The sequence below is a fragment of the Ambystoma mexicanum genome, chromosome 2p, assembly GCF_040938575.1.
Source record: "Ambystoma mexicanum isolate Mex_15411 chromosome 2p, UKY_AmexF1_1, whole genome shotgun sequence".
NCBI classification, from domain to species: domain Eukaryota; kingdom Metazoa; phylum Chordata; class Amphibia; order Caudata; family Ambystomatidae; genus Ambystoma; species Ambystoma mexicanum.
In genome coordinates, this window is record NC_090923.1 from 1,388,397,110 (window position 1) to 1,388,418,640 (window position 21,531).

At 44.9% G+C, this 21,531-nt stretch overlaps 1 protein-coding gene across 4 annotated transcripts in view; it reads right to left on the bottom strand.

Moving 5' to 3' along the window:
• Nucleotides 1–21,531, bottom strand: part of LOC138567526 (cyclic nucleotide-binding domain-containing protein 2-like) — a 304,324-nt gene that overhangs the window by 35,675 nt on the left and 247,118 nt on the right. For all 4 annotated transcript variants that reach the window (XM_069645804.1, XM_069645801.1, XM_069645803.1 and 1 more), the window contains one exon: nucleotides 483–633. In XM_069645804.1, coding sequence (XP_069501905.1) covers nucleotides 483–633 — 151 coding nt within the window. The remainder of the gene's footprint in view (nucleotides 1–482; nucleotides 634–21,531) is intronic.

Below are 21,531 nucleotides of genomic sequence, written 5' to 3' on the forward strand. Positions count from 1 at the left end.
GCTGGTGCATCCGTCAAAGTCTGCGAGCGTGTGCCTTTCCGCCCGCCAGGTGAGACCTGGCGGGCGGAAAGGCACCCGCTCGCAGACCTCAGAGTATGCTGGTCCGATAACAAAGGTGCCGGTAGCTTACCGGCATTGTTGTTACCGAAATGGCATACTCATAATGAGCCCCAATGTCTTTACTCACCCATACTACCTTTTGTTATCCCGTGGTAATGCCACTGAACCGAGTGGTGGTAACGGAAAACAAGTTTGACAGTAAATCGGAAGATTTACCTCCAATTTACCACCGGACTCGTAATGACTCTTTGTTTGAACAATTGAATGTGGCATCCAAACTCAAAATGCAGTGCATCTCAAGGGCTTGGAAAGTTGATGCCTGGCCGATCCAGTGCCATTGACATATGGGAATAATGTGAAAGAACTGCTATGCATATAATCCAACAAAATAAAATGAGCAGCCAGCGAGCACCATAACTTACAAAGTACTGTCCAGGTGACAGGGCATCAATGCGCAGGTAAACCGATGCCACCAGGTTGCTTGGCAAATCTACTCCCATTGCTGGGAATGTGGGCTGTGCCAAGCGGCGAGTCTTCCTTTGGGAAAGGTCCTCAAAAACAGAGGTATGGTCTCTGCAATAGCAAAAGAAGGAGGTTCAGACAGACACTGGATTGCACGGTGACACCCTCACCCCCACCCTCACAGCCCCATTTTACCGTAGTCATATATTCTGACCAGTCTAGCTTTCAAAACACCATTCTAGAAAATAAAATACTAATTACATTAGATACCCCTCAAAAGAAGCCCCAGATAAGTGTTATGTTTGTGCCCTCGATGGAATAGCTGTGCTTTCGTGTGATCCTTTGTAATGTAATGTCCTGTTTTTCATAAGCAATACCACAACAGTCTGGGAAGTAGGGCTGTTTCTAATCAATTTTGATAGATGTGATGGACAGGAAGGTAATAAAGTTATTAGGCCAGGTTCCCTCAATTTGGCCAAGTACAGAAACCTGGAAATAGTCTTTATCTCAACACAATTTTTTTCTATATGCAATGCAATGTAATTGTCATTTGTATAGCGCCTTTTCCCATTGGTATGGTCTCAAAGTGCTGTAGGTGAATACCCTCAGTGGACCGAAGTCCAAGTATCGGTAATTCATCTGAGAAGTTTAGAATGTGTGTGTGCGTTTTAGCCAATAGTAGGTAGGGGTGGCAAAGTCCCTGCTAGCTACCCATGTCGAGCTGACATGTGGATGGGGGCTATGAGGTAGTCTGGAGAGTATGCGAGAGCAGGAGACTGAGTATGTGTGTAGCTAGACCGAAATTCTGTCGTGGAGGTGGGATAGCTGCATTCTTATGGCATAGATATTGTGCAATGTGTCTTAGAGTAGTGCATGTTAGCCGATACGTGTGGGTCGGTGGCCGTGCCTTAGGCTATTTTCCATAAGCATAGAGCACAATACATACCCGTGTGTCCTGGTCCGTTTCGTAGATGCAGCTGAATTTAGAAGAGGCGCATTCAAAGCGCACGGCTAAATTCTACACAGTGGCTATATTCAAAAGCAGCTAAATATAACACAGAGGCTATACTCAAAAGGCAGCTAAATATAACACAGAGGCTATACTCAAAAGGCAGAAATATATAACAGTGGCTACACTCATAAGCTAGCTAAATATAACACATTGGCTATACTAAAAGTGCAGCTAAGTGGAGCACAGGGGCTGTACTCAAAGGCAGCTAGGTTTAAATGGAGGTGAGTTATAAGCAAGGCTAGATTCTACATAGAGGCTATACTGAAACATATGGCTAAATATACCACAGTGGCTATTCAAACAAATTCTGCTAGATATAACCTAGTGGCTATACACAAAAGGCAGCTAAATATAACACAGTGGCTATACTCAAATTGCGGTCAAATATAACACAGAGGCTATATTCAAATGCAGCTAAATTTAGCATGGTGGCTATACTGAAAGGGCATGCCGAAAGATTTTCTAACTTGTAGAGAATTTACTGTTAGCCACTAGATCTAAATAGAAAAAAACTATCCATGTGTCATTTGTATTAGTTCTTGATACTACTGGTCCGCAAATGGTGGCGGAGTCTGAATCCATGCTTGAGTTAGGACACGTCTTGTAATAGATATAGAAATTAACATGAATCCTGTTTAGATCTTGTGATACCAGTATTGTTTCCAAAACAATGAAATGATGAGTTGGATTCATTTTTTGGGGACAGACTATCTCCATATTTTACATACTTTTGACCAATAAACCACTATTTAAGTGAAAAGTAGTGATGTGTGATCAATCGGTATCGGGGATATCACATCAAGATGAGAGCCAACCACTGCTCTCATCTTGATGTGATATCCCAAAGTTTACCAGAAGATCCAAAATTGGTATTTTCTCTGTGCTGTTGTTCAGATCCGCACCCAGTTCATGGCTAGACTGCCTCATATTCCCGTAATGGGGTTAGTAACCATATGGTGCACACTGTGATGTGTGCAGGATCTGAGCTTTCCAGAAAGTTCACCCTATATCTTGATTAATCTTATTGTTCATCTCTTTAGGTGCACTCTCTTCAAAGTTTACGGAGTAGTCACTGTGTTCCTTCATGCCCGCTCACTAGGTGTATTGGAAAGTAGGCATATTTAACACTCTGTCCGACAGTAGACAAACTCAGCGATTTTGCAGAATTTTTGTTATTTTTTTGTGCCGACATATATTGAATGATAAGCTTTGCTTGAAAATAATTTATAAAGTAATCTTTTTGATCATGTGATCTGTCCAATCAATACTAGTGATAGATGTTTCCAATATTCACAATGTGTAAGTGTGATCAGAAAAAAGTGAAGCACCAGCACACCTACCTTGGAGCGGTGCAGTTGAGTATTGTTTGGCAGATGGACATCCAGAATCTGGGTTTTATCTATATCAATGGTGTATTGCAAACATTACTCTAAGTTGATATAATGTTTTCACACAAATGTTTCGACCATTAGAGAAAGAAATTAACAATGGTAAACATTTGCTTATCTCACCAGACAATGAGGCCGTGTCAAACCTGATGTGGACCCAGAATTATCTGGAATTCCCAATTTTTCCCAATTTTCAACTTCTGCCATTTTACTTGCATTTGAAGGGTTCTACTCGGTTTAGACAATTTGACCTCTACTCTAGATTAATGTCCAACAAATATGGCAAGACCACATTACCCATCTTATCTGATCTGCTCCTTCTAAGTAACAAGTCTGTGGATACCAGTAGCTGTTCATTAATGTTAAACCAAGAGGATATTACAACGCTGCCCAAAAACGTCTCAGTTGATCCAATGTTTGTTGGCAAACACTGACTGATCTCACAGTTGCCACTGGTGGCTCGCGTCTTAGAGAAAGTTGTCATAACACAGTTGCAGGAAAATCCTGAGAACTAAACTTGGATATCGGACACACGTTATTTAATTGTGGGCATATCAACAAATCAACAGCATTGGTCCTGTTGGTATTGTCTGCTACATTTGATACCATTAATCACAGAATACTGATCACACATCATGTTCCACTGTCCTTACACCTGGACCAGCCTGATCCTAAATGCTGTCCTTCCTGGCAGAGAGGGCGCAACATGTGAGACTTGGGGAGCATTGGTTAGAAGAGATAGCTGTAGCCAGTGGAGTGGTGTAGAGTTCCGCCCTCTCTCTTCTGCCCTTTACAGCTTATATTAGGCCTTCTGGACTGACATGACTTTTAAATGTATTCTGATGATATAAAAACTCTAACCTACTTTCAATTTTCTGTTTTCTATTTATAAGGTGCAGCTCCACAGGTGAAATTGTATCTTGGCGTATACTGCGAGGGGTCGGAAATGAAAGACGTTCACAAAGTTGTAATGTTCTCAACATTAGACATTTTATTAAATAAAAGGGTTTGGAAAAGGACCTTTCTGTCCCTATCCAAATGATAGTTTCTCTACCTATCAAATCAAAACTAGGTAACTTCCTGTTGTTCAACTTAAGCAAACTGTCCTTGTGTCCAATATGTATCTGAAACTTACACTAAAAATGAACAACAAAATGTGCAAGGTAAATGCCTCTGTTTTAAACCTAGAAAATGATAAGTGCAAAAACCAAGAATATACATCCAAAAGAACAATCCTTGGATCCAGGGGGTAGTTCCCTTCCCCTGAATAGTTTCAGGTATAAAGTGTTCAGTTCAAACAATAGTTCCTTAGGAGTGGTAGATATGTCTCTTTCATATACCACCTCCTTAAGATGAAAATATCTCTTCCAAACAAATGATGTTTCAAGGATGGTAAAGTTTCTCTTGGCAACTTGAGCCAGGATGTTCTTAAACTTTCCCAGGGATGATGAACACATTGTCCTACTCAAACAATGATTCCCCAAGAGTAGTAGAAATGTCTTTATACAACACTTTCTCAAGAATGTCTGAGTAGCTTCTCAAAGCAATGTATGGTTTTTGTAAGGATGACGGAAAAAAGTGTCTCTTCCACTCAACAATTTATTGATGAAGATTTCCTGGTATACTCCCCTGCCAGAAACTTGTTTCACAATGTCTTTTCTCCTTTTACATATTTTGGCTGGTTTACCTGGTGTACTCGCCTGCCTGGTATCCCCTGTTTGGGCTTATAAATCCCTGCTATACTCTCTTGCCAGGTATCTCTCCCCCAAAGACTCGCTGCCTAATGCAACAATTCCACTAGGTCTTCTTAAACTGCTTTCCCGTCTGAGTTTGATAAAACCCTGGTGTACTCTCCTGCCAGGTTCCTCCCCCAAAAGGTCCTCTGGGTTTTGGAAGATCACTTGGTGTGCTCTCTTGCCAGGTACCTCCCCTTCGACAAAGACTCACTGCCTGGTGCAACACCTTCACAATCTTCCCATACTCTTTCTTTCTTGAGTCTAAATCAGTTCTTACTTCTTCACTGTTTTATACTCCACTGGCTTCAGCTACTACTTGTTCCAACTTCCCCCATACTGGCGTCCCTTATATGGAGGCTTGTTCAAGGGTAGCTCTTCAACTTCATTTATACTGTTAATTGGCTTGTGGCAATGCTTGGTCCAATCTTCCCCATATTGACCTTTCATATATAAGGAGTTGTACAAATCTTGCTTTACAAGTACTTCACTAGTAATGCTTATTTGCTTTTCATGATATTTACTCCAACTTTCCCCATATTGGCATCCCTCATATAGAGACTTGCTTACACTTAATCTTTCAATGTTACTTGGCGAACATTCAAAGCATCTTGGTAATTGCTGGTATGTCTGTCGTACGCCCCGGACATCCCAGCACTGGAGGGCAGACTCACTAGTGTTTCTTGGCGTTGCAGTGTTTGAACGCTGGGGAAGCGTTCCCCTGTGCTGCAGATAGCTCTCCGGTCTTCCTGCCGGCTCATCTCTCACTCGCAAGTGGAATGACGGCTCTGCGGCATGACTCTACTCTCAACAGCCTTCTCCTTGTTGCTGCCTTCTTCGCGGTCCCCGCTCTGCTTCTGTTACGCCGCTCCCGGTCTCTCCCCACACCGGTAGGAAGTGCCTGCCTCCTTCAGAGTCGCCTGCCTGAGCGTGTCTGTCTATGCTTCTGCTTCCTGCTGCACCCGCTCTGCATCTCTCCTCTCCTTCTGTTCTGTTTGGCTCCAAAAGCGCACCATTTTTAAATGTCCCGCCCAGCTGACTGGTATCCCAACATCTAGTCTGCACATTCAGCTTGGTGTGCTTCTTGCTCCACATTAACTCCTTTCTCCTCTTCCGTGTCCCAGTACTATAGGTTTTCTGGGACTTGGAGGAGTCCATTGGAGAGTGAGGCTTTGTAAAGTTACAATGCTTTGGATTTACATTCAGACCAATATATTTATTTATAGAAAATGTATAGAGCGCAAACTAAGGCCCAAAAGGCATCTAGGCGCTAAGAAAGGGGCAACGAGCCAGGAACAGCCATTTCTTCATAGTCTATCTTACAGAGAAAACTAAAATTAAAACAGATTGGTTTTCAGCGCTCTTCTGAAAGGGAGATATTCAGAAAGTGTTCTCAAAAATAACGGGAGAGCATTACACAAGCTGAGGGCTAAGACTGAGAAGGAGCGACCACCCAATCGCTTTTGCTGGTATTTGGGGATCTTGAGAAGCAGATGGGATGCAGAACGCACATTTCTCGCTGGGCAATAACTTTTCAATTTCGCTTTTAAGTAGTGAGGACCAACGTTGTGCACAGCTCGATGGACGACACAAAGAATCTTAAATTCAATTTGGGCGGCAACCAGGGCAAATGGTGCAGGAGCGTTAATGAAGGGGTCAGGCGAGGCACCATCACTGCCAAACACGTTGCTGAATTTTGAAGTACCTGCATCCGTTGGATTTGGTACTTGGGCCGTCCCAGGCAGATACCATTGCAGTAGTCCAAATAGCCCTTTATAGTGGACGTCACCAATGTTGTGCGGTTTGCTGGGGGAAGCATAGGAAGAATCTTCCTTAAAGCCTTCAGTCTTCCGAACCCCGCATTACAAATAGCAGAGATCTGAGCCTCTTGCAACTCATTTCGAAGGAGTTTTCCTCCCAGACTTTTTACTGAGGCGCAGGGAACCGGACAGGTCAATACTATGAATTCCAAAGACGATCCATTTCAGGAGGACAAACTACCAAAACCTCTGTTTTGCTACCATTCACTTTCAGACAATTTGCAGACATCCAGCTACCTACCTTCTCCAAGAAGTCCTGCAATTTCTTGGGGGGCGCCAAGACGGTTAGACCTAGATGTTATGTGAACATCACGTGTACATAAAGGGTGAATGCCATCCTGCCTAGAGTGTCCAGCAAGAAGCGGTCTTTGATTTTTAAGAAGAGGTCTTTGGGTTTTATTATTAGAAGGATTGGTATACTGACAAAAATGGCATCAGAAAATCAGGGATTATAAGATCTTCACATGGAAGAGGGCCATACCGCGTCTCACCTGATGGGGTCACCACTTCTACCCCACAGCCTTCTCCTCCCATGTGATCCTGCCTCATAATACCACCACAAGGGCCAGGATCAGGTAGCGGCTGCCATCGCCTGCTCATGCGGGAGGAGATTTTAGGGTGGGGATCAGTGATGAGTCATCACAATACCTAAACTTGGGAAGCAGGAACAAGGACGGAGTGAGCAAATGTTTGGTGCTGACATAGGCCTGAGTGGGCGGAAACTGGCTCTGCTTCATTGGAGGCAAGTTGGGATTCTCCACAAGGCCTGTGATGCCATAGGCTGGACTCTTCCATGTGACTTTAAGCTGATAAAAGTGATTTGTCATCTGGGTATCCTCTTTTATTCCACACTTTCATTTGAACGATGGGTTAATGTTGTTGTACAAAGTGCCCACTATCATCCTGGCCCATTGCCATCTGTGTCCCCTCATGAAGGTGGTGTCTCCCATGGAAAGATCCCTTGGTGCTTCATCCCTAATATCTGCTGGAACTCGTCGTGCTTTATTGCCCAGCCAGAGTGTTGCATTAGCAGACGGAAAACAGGTTGATGACTTTGGGAGCCAAAATGGGGTGACAAATACCTCCAAGCATGTAGTGGCTGGCTGACACTTTTTACCATTGGCACTTGACTGGTTTTCATTTTAGGAGACTTTCATTCAACAAGCCAACATGCTTCTGCTGAGTGTGGGGCACCTTCTTCTGGGATCAAATGAACACATTCCTACTGCATTGTTCATTGAGATGATTTGATCCCTGGATTATATATTTAGTGAAGGTGTCTCTTTTTTGTTGACTGTCTTAGCTGTTTTATGTTATCGGTGAGCCATTTGGCATATGGGCGATTACTAAATAAATTATACAGTACAACGATACAATGTCATAAGTGATTGTTGCATAGTGGGGAATGGGAGCTCAAGGACGCCAGTGAACAGTGTAATGCCCTTTGGAAAAAAAGGCAGCAACCCTAATATCAAAGTTTGGACCTGAGAAAAAGATCATGTTTGTTGTGTTGGATTGCGCAAAGGAAGTGCTCCAAATATAATGCAAACAAACAGTCCAGGCGACAACGCGCATTCCCGAAGTACTCACCGAGCACTTGTGAAGGGGTTTAAAAGAGGCATGGTTCAGGATGATGCAAAGTTTTTATATGCGTGTACTCCCCCCGCCCCCTGCCCCGCCCCAGGAGCTGTAATGCGCTCTGTTACTTCCCAAAGCTAGGTCTGCGCTCTATAAATTATAATTATAGAGAGCAGACCAAGCTTTGGGAAGCAACAGAGAGCTTTACTAGTCATACTGCCCTAATAGCAGTACCAGTACTAATGATACTACTAAACCAGGGTTTTATCATTATTTGTATTACTGAGGAGAGGGTTCGATATAGTTGTATGTGCCACTAGGCTGCGTTTAGGAATTAACCATTATGGTTCTGACGAAACAATTTCAACTATTAATGGAGTTAGGTTTGCCATTGTTATAGACTACATTTTGCCTTTTATGTTTTTCAACAGGAGTCAGTTCTTCTCTTTTCTTTTAAACTTACATTTTATTGTCATTTTGTCAAACAATTTTCAGTTGTAGCGTATATGATTCATATCAAAACCACACTAATGACTGAAAGTCCTCCCTCCCCACGCCAAACTCAAGAGATGTTTGATTCCATAAACAACCAAAGATGTGTTACGCTTAACTCAAGAGTACTACTGCATGTACCATGGTGACCAGTTGTGAACCAGCTCTACACATTAAAACCTGAGACTCATACATTCAAATAGCTCTGTGGTTCAAGTGGTGGAACTTCCCACCGGGACCCGGGGCACAACCTCCACACCGCTTTGTCACCCTCCACCCGATCTCCTCTCCTCAGCACTTAACCAGCGTCTCATTTACCAATCAATGTGCACCATTCCTAATGAAACACTCCCACTTGGTCATTCACAGTGGCCATTAGCTTTTCCATCGTGTAGATGTCCCTACGTTTCTGCACTCGGACAGCCCTTTCGGGGGCTCCCGGGGGCTCTCGACGGAATTCTACCCGCTCATAGCATTGACTACCAAAGACTCAGAAACCGCATCTCCCCACCCTGTTCTGCAGGGACTCCCAACAGATTCTGGAGGCGATATAGATATAGTGGGACCCCTGTGACTTCCTTCATCCAACTAAGGACCTCCATCCAATAAATCTGGATCACTGGGCAATCCCATCACATATTAAACCAAAATGTCTGCGGTCCACAGGCCCGGGGGCATAGAAGGGAGGAGCCCCGAAACATCCCGCAGAGCTTGACTGGGTCTCTGCGCCATCTATGAAGAACCTCAAAATTGTGCTCTATTGTGGAGGTGAACAGGTTACCATGAAAGGCAATTTTAAAAACCATAGACCACGTCTCGTCAGGAATTTCCCTCCACAGCCAGTTCTCCCACCGTTGCTTGAAATCCTGTCTATTCCCCGTCTCGGCCGTAATCATAGCCCTATATAGTCGCAAGAGGGTTGCCTTCAGACCATCTGCTGAAGCCAGAACCAACGCGAATTGAGTCAAAGTCCTAGACATGTTGCCTTCCCACTTCCCATCAGTTAGTAAGCCTCTTAACCTCAGATATTCAAATATGGACATCAAGTCTCTCCCTAGAACATTGATCAATGCTTTGTAGGATATAAAGTGCCTTCCGGAAACAACTGGCCCGCTCTCTCTGCTCCTCTGTCCAACCAGATCTGGGAGTGTCGAAAACCCTGCTTTGCTAGGTCTATCGGGGGCCCCCGCACCGAGGAAAGGAGGCATGGCCAGGAGGACAAGTGAAGACTAACCTCATATTCTTTCCATACCGACCCCATAGACTAGGATGAGATCACAACATCATGGGAATTGCCCGCAGCAGGGACCACGGATAATCTCTCATATTTTTTGGGTGTGCCGTGACATCTTTGAGAAAGGTCCAATAATTACCCAGATCGTCCCTTCAGTGTTCTACTAGCACCCTCAGCTGAGCCGTCTTAAAATAGGTATGAAAGTCAGGGTAGGCCAATCCACTCCAGTCTCTAGGCAGTGTTAACGTTAAATGTTTGATCCTGGGAACTCTGTTAGAAATCGGGCCAGTATGGACTTCAGCTCTCGAAGATACCCATCAGGGACCACCATGGTCATGCTCGAGAAGAGAGAGTGCAGCTGAGGAAGCACATTCATTTTCACGGAAACCATCCTCCCATAGCACGAGATCACCCGCGGAGCCCATCTCACCAAGTCCTCCTTCAGTATCACCAGCATTGGGGTGTAGTTCAAGGAAAACAACATTGTCAGATCCCTCAAGTAGGATCAGCATTATGCAAGACTTGTGAACATTAATCTTAAATCCTGAAAACGGTCTAAAAGTCGTAATAAGAGACATAAGCTTGGGAACCGATGAGTCTACATCTACTAGTGGAAGGGAATGCATGGTATCACAAGTATGACACAAGAGCTACACGTTTCAAAACCTTTATTACATTCTTGGTACTTGGAAAAACTCCTACTTTGCCCTATAGCTACGATGGGAGTAGTCTCTACCATCAAATAAAAAAGAAAACACAGTCCTAGCCAGTCTATGTTAAATCAAAATGGCCTATACTAAAATAAAACTAATGCCTGCCCTATCTCTTATACAAAAATTGTGTAAAGGGAATGTGTATACAAAGCAAAGTCAGTGTTATAATATAAAGGATCAAGATGGCTGAGTCAGCTCTCCTCCCCATGTTGGACAGCACGGAGTAATGTGGCCCCCATAGACGGGGTGACAGTCTGGCATAGGTTATAAAAAAAAAAGGCAGTTCAAAACGTGGGTTGAGGCACGCTTGGCCTTCCATGTTAAAGTCAATTATTTTCAGTTCACAACAAGTTCTTGACCAGCTCACCAAAAGTTCATGTAGGTCTCCCTCTGTCATGCTCGGACCTCTCAAGGCATCAACAGTTCACTTATGTCTCCATCAGTCTGGCTTTGACCTTTCAAGGCATCAACAGTTCATGTAGGTCTTCCTCTGTCGGGCTCGGACCTCGCAATCAAAGCACCTACAGGGGTACCCTTCCCCAAGCTACATTCACATTCGGCAGGGGTTCCCTTTCCCCAACTTGTTTCACCTTCCAGGTCTCCCACAGTCGGGCTCAGACCTTTCACTGATGTCGAAGGCTTTAGAGTGTTCAAGGTAAATTAATATCCCTCTGTATTATACACAAAGCTATCTGGGGCCGGGGACCACTCTATCTTCAGCACTTCCTGACCAAATACTCTCCTTTAGACTCCTCCGTTCCTCTGGCACAACTCCCTGTGTGTTAAGTGCTTTGAGAGCTGGTGGGCAATCACCTTCCTCGGCTGGCTCCCTCCTGTGGAACAGCCTCCCTCTCCCTCTGCGTCTTGAGCAAGACCGCCTTAAGTTCCGAAAAAGCCTCAAGACTTTTCTCGTTACCTCCTCCTTCTCTCTTCCTTGCTAATCTTACAGCAGCGTGACTGATGTGCAGGGCCCTTATGTGTCCTCAGGGCCTTGACCCCCCACCCCCAACATCTCTCATCTCAGCCACTGTCTTTCTACGTTCTACTGCACTTACTTGGCTCACCCATGCATCGGTGGTTGCACTTACGTTCTTCTCCCCATAGCACTTACCCTGAGCACTTCTCCATGAGCATCACAGCACCTTATCCCTCCCCCCTCTGCACTTGCACATTCTGAACACTCACAAGGCATAGTAGGTTTGTCTCCCCTTCCCTCTATCTCATTATTTGTTTGTACTATTAATGCAATTATTTATCCTTGCTGTAACTCATTGTCTTCGCCTGTCCCCACCTTGTTTGCCCTGTGGCCGCTTTGAAACAGTTTTGCTAATTGTATAAGCGCCTAATAAGTGACCAATACAAACAACAACAAAAAAACTAGACCTCCCCAGGACCGCTTCAAATTTCACTTCAGCTCTCCCTTATGTTATTTTCCCCAGTGTCTCTTGGTAGTTCCATAACTTGTCATGCATCAGCCTTGGAGATTCGCGTATCACTGGAAGTACTACTAAGATGGTGACTATCCGTTCCACCTTACGGGTCTAGTCTATTTCCAACATGGCGGACGGAAGCTTTAAACACGCTACCGGAGCAACGCTCATTGCGTTGTACCGTATTGCGTTACTTGCCTGCTAGTCGCTACCAGCGTCCAGCCTATTACCCACCTCTTCTTCCTTTACCTAGATCCTATTCTTTCCGTACCCTACCGGTGTGCTCTTGTTTCCAGGTAAGGTGGTTGGGATTGTGTGTTCTGTATTACACAACGCGTTCCTTCTGGCGTCTTCAGTTTGTATGTGTTTCCCTTCGTGTACCTCTTCCAGTAAAAACGAGCTGCGTACTCTACTACGGTACGTGACCTCGGCTGAACTATTCTTTCCTGTCTTTTCCCTTTCCTCTTTCTTCACCCCTCGGATCTCTCGTCAGCCACAGTGTGCAGCGGATCTCTTTCTCTCGCTGCCTCCGAACTTCACCCGAGTTGGTAGCGGAGTCCTTGCTGATCGCGGCTCGCTGGAGACAAGCGGAGCCGGTGTGGAAGTTTCTCTTAAACCATCGAACCATAACGACTACATTTCCAGCCAGGATTTATAATTTCTATCTCAAAGGGTGAACTGTATCGAATTGTTTTTTTTTGCCTGGAGGCTTTTTTCCCCATTTTTAGGGTGTGCTCCTTGACTAGCCCCTAGATCTGTTATAGTCAAATCACAGAGGCTACCGGGGGAGCGCGTCCCTACTTATGACAAAAAAAAGGGAAAAAGCCAACGGAAGAGGAAAGAGTCAAGAAGAAGAAGACTACAGCCAAGGTGGAAAAAGCCACGGAGGAGACAGGTGAGGAGGAGGAGTCAGGGGAGGTAGAGGCCAGGCGTGACATAACTCAATCAGATCAGTTCAAAGAAATCTTTCTCTTAAAGCATTCACCTTTTAACTTCCCTTTTCGTCAGGATTAGTCTTGCCCATTGCGCATTTCAGGGTTCGTTCACTTTGTCGCTTCATAACAAAACATCAAACATTTAGTGGATACTTTTGAGTGGGCTATTTCCTTTTGCCGGACCGCTCCACTACTCTGTATCACTGGCTTCACAGTTATCGCTAAGTTTTAAAGTTCACTACTGGTTTGGTTTCTTTCATGTCTCATCAGAACGCGCGCAACCTTCAAATGTGAAATATACGGTTGCGGCTTCAATCTTTTCTTGGCACAAACCAGCCTTTCATGTTTTTCACTAACTGGATGTGTTTATCTTTGGTTGTTCGTCCTCCCCCAAATCCACTGTTCACCCGGGAGGGACAAGCAGGCACCTGTGCGGCACTTCAAAGGAGGGGCCTCCTCCACTCCGTGGGTCTCGCCACTTGAAAAACCTTATGGCCTCTTGGAAATGTATTTCTCTTGCTTGGCTCTATCTGGATTTTGATCAGTCTCTTGGCAATTTGATTTCCTCAGTCTGCTTTTCAGCAGCCCCTCGAAGAGATGCCCTCCCAGCCCTGCTGACTGAGTGCTTGGGAGTTTGGTAGGGATCCTTTGCAGGACTCAGCCTTGTAGCCTCCCTCCTGTCTACCCAAGAGCCACTTCCTTCTTTCTGCCAGCAGCCTCCTTTATTACACTTGGGAGCTGTTAATTGGTTGCAGGTGTTCGGTCAGGGCTGAGTCTGTCTGAACTTGCCTGTCTCTATTAGTGGGACAGTCCAGTGTTAGCATGGGGCAGTCTGTCTTCTGTTTCTCAGTGTGTTTTTGAGTAATCTTTAGTCTTCTTAGTTGCCTCTTCTTAGTAATTTGTAAATGGGTTTAAGAATGCAATTTCAAACCAGTCCACCACGCTCCTGATGGTTTTAACTGCTGGGTATTTTAATACCAAGATTGGTAGTGACAGTAGTCTTCAAACAATGTTAGAATCTGATATTGCTGTCAGTGAGGATATCATGGTGGGTGTTCCGAGAGAAAATTCTCTGCACTAATTCAAGTCAAGGAGGGCATTTTGCTCTGTGATATAGAGCAGCTTTATTCTGCAAAGATAATAAATGGGCATTTTCACAGGTGGCCTAAAGAACACACCAACTCTCAAACAGTTCCACGGTTTTTATTTTCAGAATTTTAAAGGGGCATGCTAAGAACCCCCCCCCCCCGACCCCTCTCTCTCTCTCTCTCATTTAGTGTGGACCATTCTGTCCCTGGTCGTGACATCCCTGCACCCCAGGCTTGTCACTAGTGATTGGTACCCCCTGCTATCTAAAGATCTGTCTTACTAGGTGTGATGGCCATAAGGCAAATATCTTATCTATCTAAAACTCCCTCTGGGAACAATCTAGGTGGTCCCTGCTCGGAGTTCCCCAATGTGATATAATCTAAGGATTGGTACTTTTCAGACACTCAGGTCTAACTTTGTTTTGTCCTTCCATGCCCTCCAGTTTCTTTCCCTATGTCTATCTATACCCTGCCCTCTTCTCCTCCATACTACTCTACCCACTGTGTCTTTCCTCTCCTTCACACCTCCTATTCTCTCCCTCTGATGTTCCTCTTTCTCTTCCTCTGTACTATCTGCACCCACCAATCTTACTCCCTCATACTATACTCTCCTCTCTACACTACTACTTCTCTCTCCTTCCCACACTACTCTACTCTCCACAATGCTACTTCCCTCTCCATGCCCCTACTACTCCCCACTTCAAACTACTACTACTCCCCTCTCCACACTAATACTACTTCACTCCTCTCCAAACTACTCGACACCTACACCTTCACTCAGAGTAGGGAGTGAATGGTAAGGTGACTGGAACAGTGAAAGAAGGGTGACTCTATCAGTCTCACTCTCACCCCTTTCACCACACTTACAAAAAGTTCCATGTTCTCTCACCAAACAATAACTCGCCTTGCATACTCCTTCAGCAATTCCCCTCCATGCGCGTCTCCACTGTCCTTCCTCTGGCTGGCCTCCTTTTCCTCCTGTGACCTCACCAGAAAAACTCACACCTTCCTGTTTCTTGACCAAATCACTGCCTTGATCAGAAAGTGTTTCTTCTGGGAAACTGATTATGGTGAAGAATGGTATGAGCGCCTTTAGAATAGCCTTGGTATTGTTGCTGCTCAAGGGAAAGGCCTCCAGATAGCTGGTATCATAGTCCAATGTCATGAGGATGTGCTTGTTTCCTGTCCAGGAGGGTTCCAGCGGCCCCACAATAATCATGCTGACCCTGTAGAATGGAACCTAAATAATGGGAAATGGTTGCAGGAGTGCCTGGGGTACATCATCTGATGAGCTCTCTGGCCAATGGGGAAGGTCATGCAGATCTCCTCTAACAGCGCATTTACACTGTGCCAGTAGAATCTGCTGAGGATGGTTTAATGCGTCTTCTGAAGGCCCAAGTGTCTAGTTGTCAAGTTGGAATTAGCTAACTCCATTACTGCCTTCTTGAACTGCTTTGGGACCAATAGTTGGTAATGGTTGATACCTTCTCCCTTTGCGTTTACATTCATACTGGAGGTCCTTCCTCTGAATGAAATGTGGAGGTTCCCGAGTCCGGCTAACAGCTTCATAGACTTAGTTCTTATGAACTTGTTCCAGAAGTGGGTCCATTCTTTGAGCTTTGGCAAATTCTATGGAAGCGGCTCCTGAAATTTCTAGGGGGACTACATTCTTCTTGTTGTACCTCCGTCATCTCTCTCCAAATCCGGCTTCAACTCGATTGGTCTCATCTAGTTCTTCCACCTCTTTGATCTCTGAAACCAACATATTCTCATACACAAATTGAGTTATCAGTTGGCCGGGTTCTGTAGGCATGCTTCCCACATTAGAGGACTACCTTCACCTCCCCTTGGTAGTCCACATCATGGCTTCAGCTCCTAGATTTATGGAATGTTTATGGGCCAGTTTTGCATTCTGGCTCTTCGTCCCCATGCAGGTCTCATCCTGCCGCCATGGGCATTGCTCTGGTGGGGAGTCGGGACGTTTTGGTTAGTCTCACTATCTTCAAAAAAAACCTTGGCTGTGGGTGGCCTCTGTATCCAGGGTCTGGATAATCCCATGATGATACCATGTTCCCCTGATGGCCTCAATAACATACCAACTCTTGACAGTTAAAGGGTTTTTATTTTCAGAATTGTAAAGGGGCTAGGTAAGGCCCATCCCGCTCTCATCTACTGTGAGCCCTCCCTAGCCCAGGCATCTCTCAGACTCGGTCTTTTTACTATTGACTGGTCACCCCTAGTATATTTCCTAGGGGAAACAGAAACAGACTGGCCAGTATTGTGCAGTTCAGGCATGGGGAAAGTTAAGGTGGTACTCATTTCATGCATGCAGGCACAAAAAGAAGGGACTGGGGCCCTCCCCATTCCCACACCTCACCTCTGGGGTAAAAACGACTATGGGAATTCCTGTTATAGGCTTCCCACCGCAGGCTGAGAGGGAACCCAATCCCCTCTTGACCTGGTCAGGTCTTTGACCCTTTCACAGCATACACCAGCAGGTGTTAACATTAATAAAGGGGCCAGAACCTCCACCATACAAAACCTTCTTACAGATAACTAGTCACGATGTGATAAGTAGTCACGGTGGTGCGAAGTGATCACAATCCCCTCGTTCTGTCCCTCAAACCATTTTGGCACCAAAATCTGAAACCAGACTTCTCTCGGAAAAGCATTTATACTGTCACTCCTAATTGCAAAAGGGTGGTGTGGGGCTCAATGCTGATGTAGAAAGTTATGAGAAACCTAGCCCTATGTGGAAGTAAGGAATAACTGAATGGGAACGCACAGCATGATACTGTGCCAGCCTCTGGGGCATCAATAGCTATAGCAGCAGAATTGGTGGCATGTAAGCCAAGAACAATCAAAAAGGTGCAATCAGTAACCTGCAATTAATCTGCAATTAAAAAACAGACCTCTTCGAATTACTGAAACAGGAGATGAAAGACGCAACAAAGGCAGCAGATGCATGTACAGAACAGAGGACTAGTAGAAGCAAAGCAAAAAAAAGCTGCCTATTATCGGCTATGAAATAAGATGGTGTTCGCTGAGGCATGCAAAAACATGTGCACCTAGATAGAGGACCCAAAACAACCCTAGCATGAAAAGAATCTGCTTTCCTCGGTAGCCCAGTCAGTGACACCCGATATAGTTGGCAAATCTTGAGAGGGCGGAAATTTGGGAAAGCACCAGGTACAGACTGGGTGCCAATGGATTCACACAAAGAGAACTCAGACATATGGGCACCCTTCTAGCAAACTTAATTAGGGGAGGAAGGATAGCTCAAGGCCAACAAGTTTGTCTTGGAAGCAAGACAACGCAGGTTCGAATCAATCCTTATCCCGCACTTAGAAACCATTTGCTGGTATTAAGCACGTTATAAAAGAACAATTATAATTAGAGTTCTTTTTCTTACACAAAAACATCTGTCATTCTGGCCAAACGTAGCGATGGTTCCCTATGACAAGGTCCCTCACCTGGCTCTGTAAACCAGCAAGGGCTTACTCATGGAGCTGGGGGCCTCCCCAACTCAAGTGTTGAGGGGCTTAGGGTGGAATGTGGACGACCTCCTGGCCCCCTAGGTCCCCACTGCATGGAAGGGGGGCTTATAACCCCCTTCTAAGAAAGTCCTCCCTAACTTAGAGAGCCTCCAAGCATTGGTTTCCTGGGACTGGAAAATATGCTTATTCTCAACACACAGACATATGCACACACACAGGGTGGGGTGGTATAAGGGTCGGTCTCTCTTCTCTCTCTTCTTTCTCTCTTCTCTCTCTCTCTCCCCCCTCTCTCTCTCTCTCTTTTCTCTCATTCTATCTAACTAGAAAGGGGGTGACATGGCAATACAATCATCCATTTGAAAGATTATTTCTTACAAACACATTTCCAATGCATAGAAAGCCCAGAATTTGGGTGATATCAACATTAAGCAAAAGTAGACGGAGAAATGGGAACAGAAGTCCAAAATCCAAAACCTGTCTCCACCTAGGTGACTATCGGGGGGGGGGGGAAAGGTATCCAAATCCTAATTATGTGCTGTAAGGAAGGCATGGTATCAACAGTAAGACAGACACAGGTGACCACAGTTCAAGGGTGTTTATTGAACTTCAAAAATGATTTCATAAACGCCTATCTAATCCTAAATCTACAGATGGGAGCAATCTACGACCATCAAATAATAATAACGCAGTCCTAGTGGTGTCTTGTCAAAATAAAAGGGCCTATACTAATAAACATATTGCCAATCCTTACCTCTAAATACAAATAGTTTGGGAAATAGTGTTACGAAAAAGAAAGACGTGTTCACAAAATTATATGTCAGGATGTTCAGGCCGTTGGCCTCCCTTCCCCACGCTTTCAGCATGGGACAAGGCGGTTCACTTCAGCGCAGCACAGTCTCTGGCTTCTTTAGCACAAGGATACAGTTCAATCATTAGCATCGTGGCCTTCTGTGCTCAAGTCTCTTTGCTTCTCCAAGTCTCTTCATTCAGAGGACATGATGCAACCAAATAAACAATAAGTTCTTTTCCTCTTTCAGATTTTCACAAGTATTCAATTTAGGTGATTCACTATTCATCCCGGATCACTCCAGCCGTGGTCCTATCCCTTTAGCACAATGTTTGTCACCTTGGACCCCCCTCATCTGGGCTCAGATCCTCTTAACACAATGGTCATAGGATATTCTTTTTCGGTTGACTCACGGTTCAACCCAGACCCCACTCAGCCGGGCTCAGATCCCTTTTTAACACAATTAGTCTCCCAATTTCAATTAACATCAAGTTTCGAAGACTTTCAAATGTGCACAGGGTTTGGCTTGAACCATTGCGGGACCACTGCGATTTCACAATTCCTTTCCTTTTAACATTTCACACCTTTCAGTTGGACACCTAACAGAGACTTTAGAATGAGTGCCTGACCACTCTGTCTATGGTATCTTGTCTTAGCTTCAAAGTTCAGTCATTCATCTGTTGTTTTAATTATATTTGCGTCGCTTGCCACATACGCGTCATACACTGTTCTCCTAAATTTTCTCTATACAATGTTGCCGCTTGCAACATTGCTTCCACACCGACCGGTCTGTTATCAGTCTCCACAACTCACTGGCTGTGCAGACTTCACTGGTGCTGCTTTGTTGTAGGAGCCAACGACAGTACCACACCGGCAAACGATTCTCCTCGCCTTGACTATTGACGTGGGAGAGCCCTCGGTACCTCCAACACACAATAAAGAATTCTTCAGCTTTGACTCCAGGTCTTACGTTTCCTATTCTCGAAGGCTCATGAAAGTTACGGTCTTTCGGTGAAAAGGTCCAGGGCATTTCCCTCCTTGCAATCCTCTTCGGTCTTGCTGTCTTTTGCCTTGTATTAAACTGCCATCTTGGAACTGCTGCTTCCTTGTGTGTTTTGCCTTGCTCAGAGTGTGTTTTCGTGCTCCTCCTTTTATTTGTGTGGGGAAGTGTGTTGGAAGTCAGGTGTGTGTAATGATCAGTAATTGCTTGACCCTCTCTGACCATTGTATTGGAACACGTCAGGTTACGGCTCGGGTGTTAGTCCGTTTTCTCTCACAGTGAGCTGTCTGTGAGAACGTGTTTGTGTTAGAAAAAGGGGCGGCTGGGTTGAGTTTCTAAGTATCCTACCTGGTAGGATGGGGGTAAAGGTGTTACAAGGAAGGGGATAACGCGTCTAGCCATCCGGTGTCTCACTTCCACTCCTGAAGACCCCTCATCCAGGTGATCCTCCCACAATGGTCCACCCCAGGAACTGGATGCAAAAGCAATGCCCGTCTTCTGGCCGCCTGGATGACAGATCCCTGGGGACTAGTGGGTGATTCACGTTCAGGTTTCACACAATGCCCAAAGAAACAATTCACTCAAGATAGGCAAGCAACACATTACTCCTAAAAGGTTAGGTGTACAGCAAGCTCAGCAGAGAGTTGGAAGGGGTGCAACGAAAAGGGGACCGAGTTTCACATATAACGGGAATGCTCAAGACCTAGGTTTTTGGAAGGAGATACTTGTCCAGCTCAAAGATGTTACAGGGCAATCCAATGGCTCAACTGATGGTACTCCTAGTGAGGACACACCAGAAGGTTGGAATCCCTAGTTAATCGGGTATTTCCTGGCTTCAGCGAGATTAACAATTGCCCAGATGTGGGAGGAATCGTTTCCTTCCTAGCTTTATGGTGGTCAAAGTTAAAGAACCAGGCATCCATGAAAAAGGTCAGTGCCATTGTTAAGCATGCACCCAATGAGTATCCAAACACATGGTGTCCCAGATTTCTTACAAGAAAATTAGTTGCATCTTCCGAGCAGGGTTTGCTTTATACCAACCATCGGGAATCCTTAGAGATGATTGATACTTAGAAGATTTGTAGAGGTTGATGGGTGAGTTGAGACTTAGTGGAAAGATTCTGAAATTAATGATTCCATTGAGGTGGAATCCAACTGTGTGCAGTTTAATTACTGCAATGGCCTGCATATGTCACATCAAAGATCCAGAAAAGGTTGTACAGCTTGAGTTCTTTCTAATGCAGACTGTCAGTCATATGGTGATACTGCCCACAGGGCCTGGCTAGTTGTACTGTCAATAGTTAGGTAGCCCTTGTTGAAGTTGATAGGATAGAGAGAAGCCAGGGCAGTCGCCAAGAGTTTAGGTTTGTCATTGATGGGTCAGCGCAGCATGGTTACTATTATCAGCACTAGCGACTTGGTGCAACGTCCATGGTGCCATAGCTTCATGAGTAAAGTGTTACCCTCTGATATCAGTGCACGCCAAAATTCTCACATTTGAATCCCACAGCAGAGCCAATTTAGCCTTCTATCCTTATGAGGTTGATTAAACCAAGTAGCATTCAAAATAGGATAGTAACTGAACCTTTCATTACAACGCTTAGAAGGTGGGGGGAGTCTGACATAAAGCGCTTAATAACAATTTACTATTATTATTGGAGCAATTACTTACAGGTAATGTCCTTTCTGTGGATTCTTCTCCTGCATATTCCTCATCTGAGAGATTTCCCTTGCAGCTGGAAAACAGCTGAAGCGTGAAGGGGTATCTCTCAAATGAGGAATCTGCAGGAGAATGCAATCCATTGAAATTATTATTATTTTTTTGTGTGTGGGCATGGCTTGGCTGCCATGCTCAATGTTTATCCATAAAACAAAAAAACTACAAACAAGATGACTACCAGATAATAGAAAAAGAAGCTCACGAGGAGCCCCTTTTCAATTTTCCAAGCAGCCAGCAGGAAGGTGGCAGAGGCGTTGGGCAGGTACCGGCATCAGGCCAGAGGTACATGTACGTGCAGGGGTAATGTTTTCCAGCGGTAGGTTGGTGGGCGGGAGTGGTGCGGGGACAGAGCAGGATGTGCAGGAACTGTGCTGTGCGTGTGAGGGTTGGAGGGAGTGAGTGTAGGTTATTGATGACTTATTTGTAAAACAATACTGTGAAGAATTGAATAAACTCAAAATAAATTGCTGGTTACTTTGGCTAACTTTGGTGTAGAGGTCACAGAACATGTATTTACTTAATTTATATGTTTCATTTGAGCTAGATCCACATCTCAGATGAAAATATGACATTATTAGAATA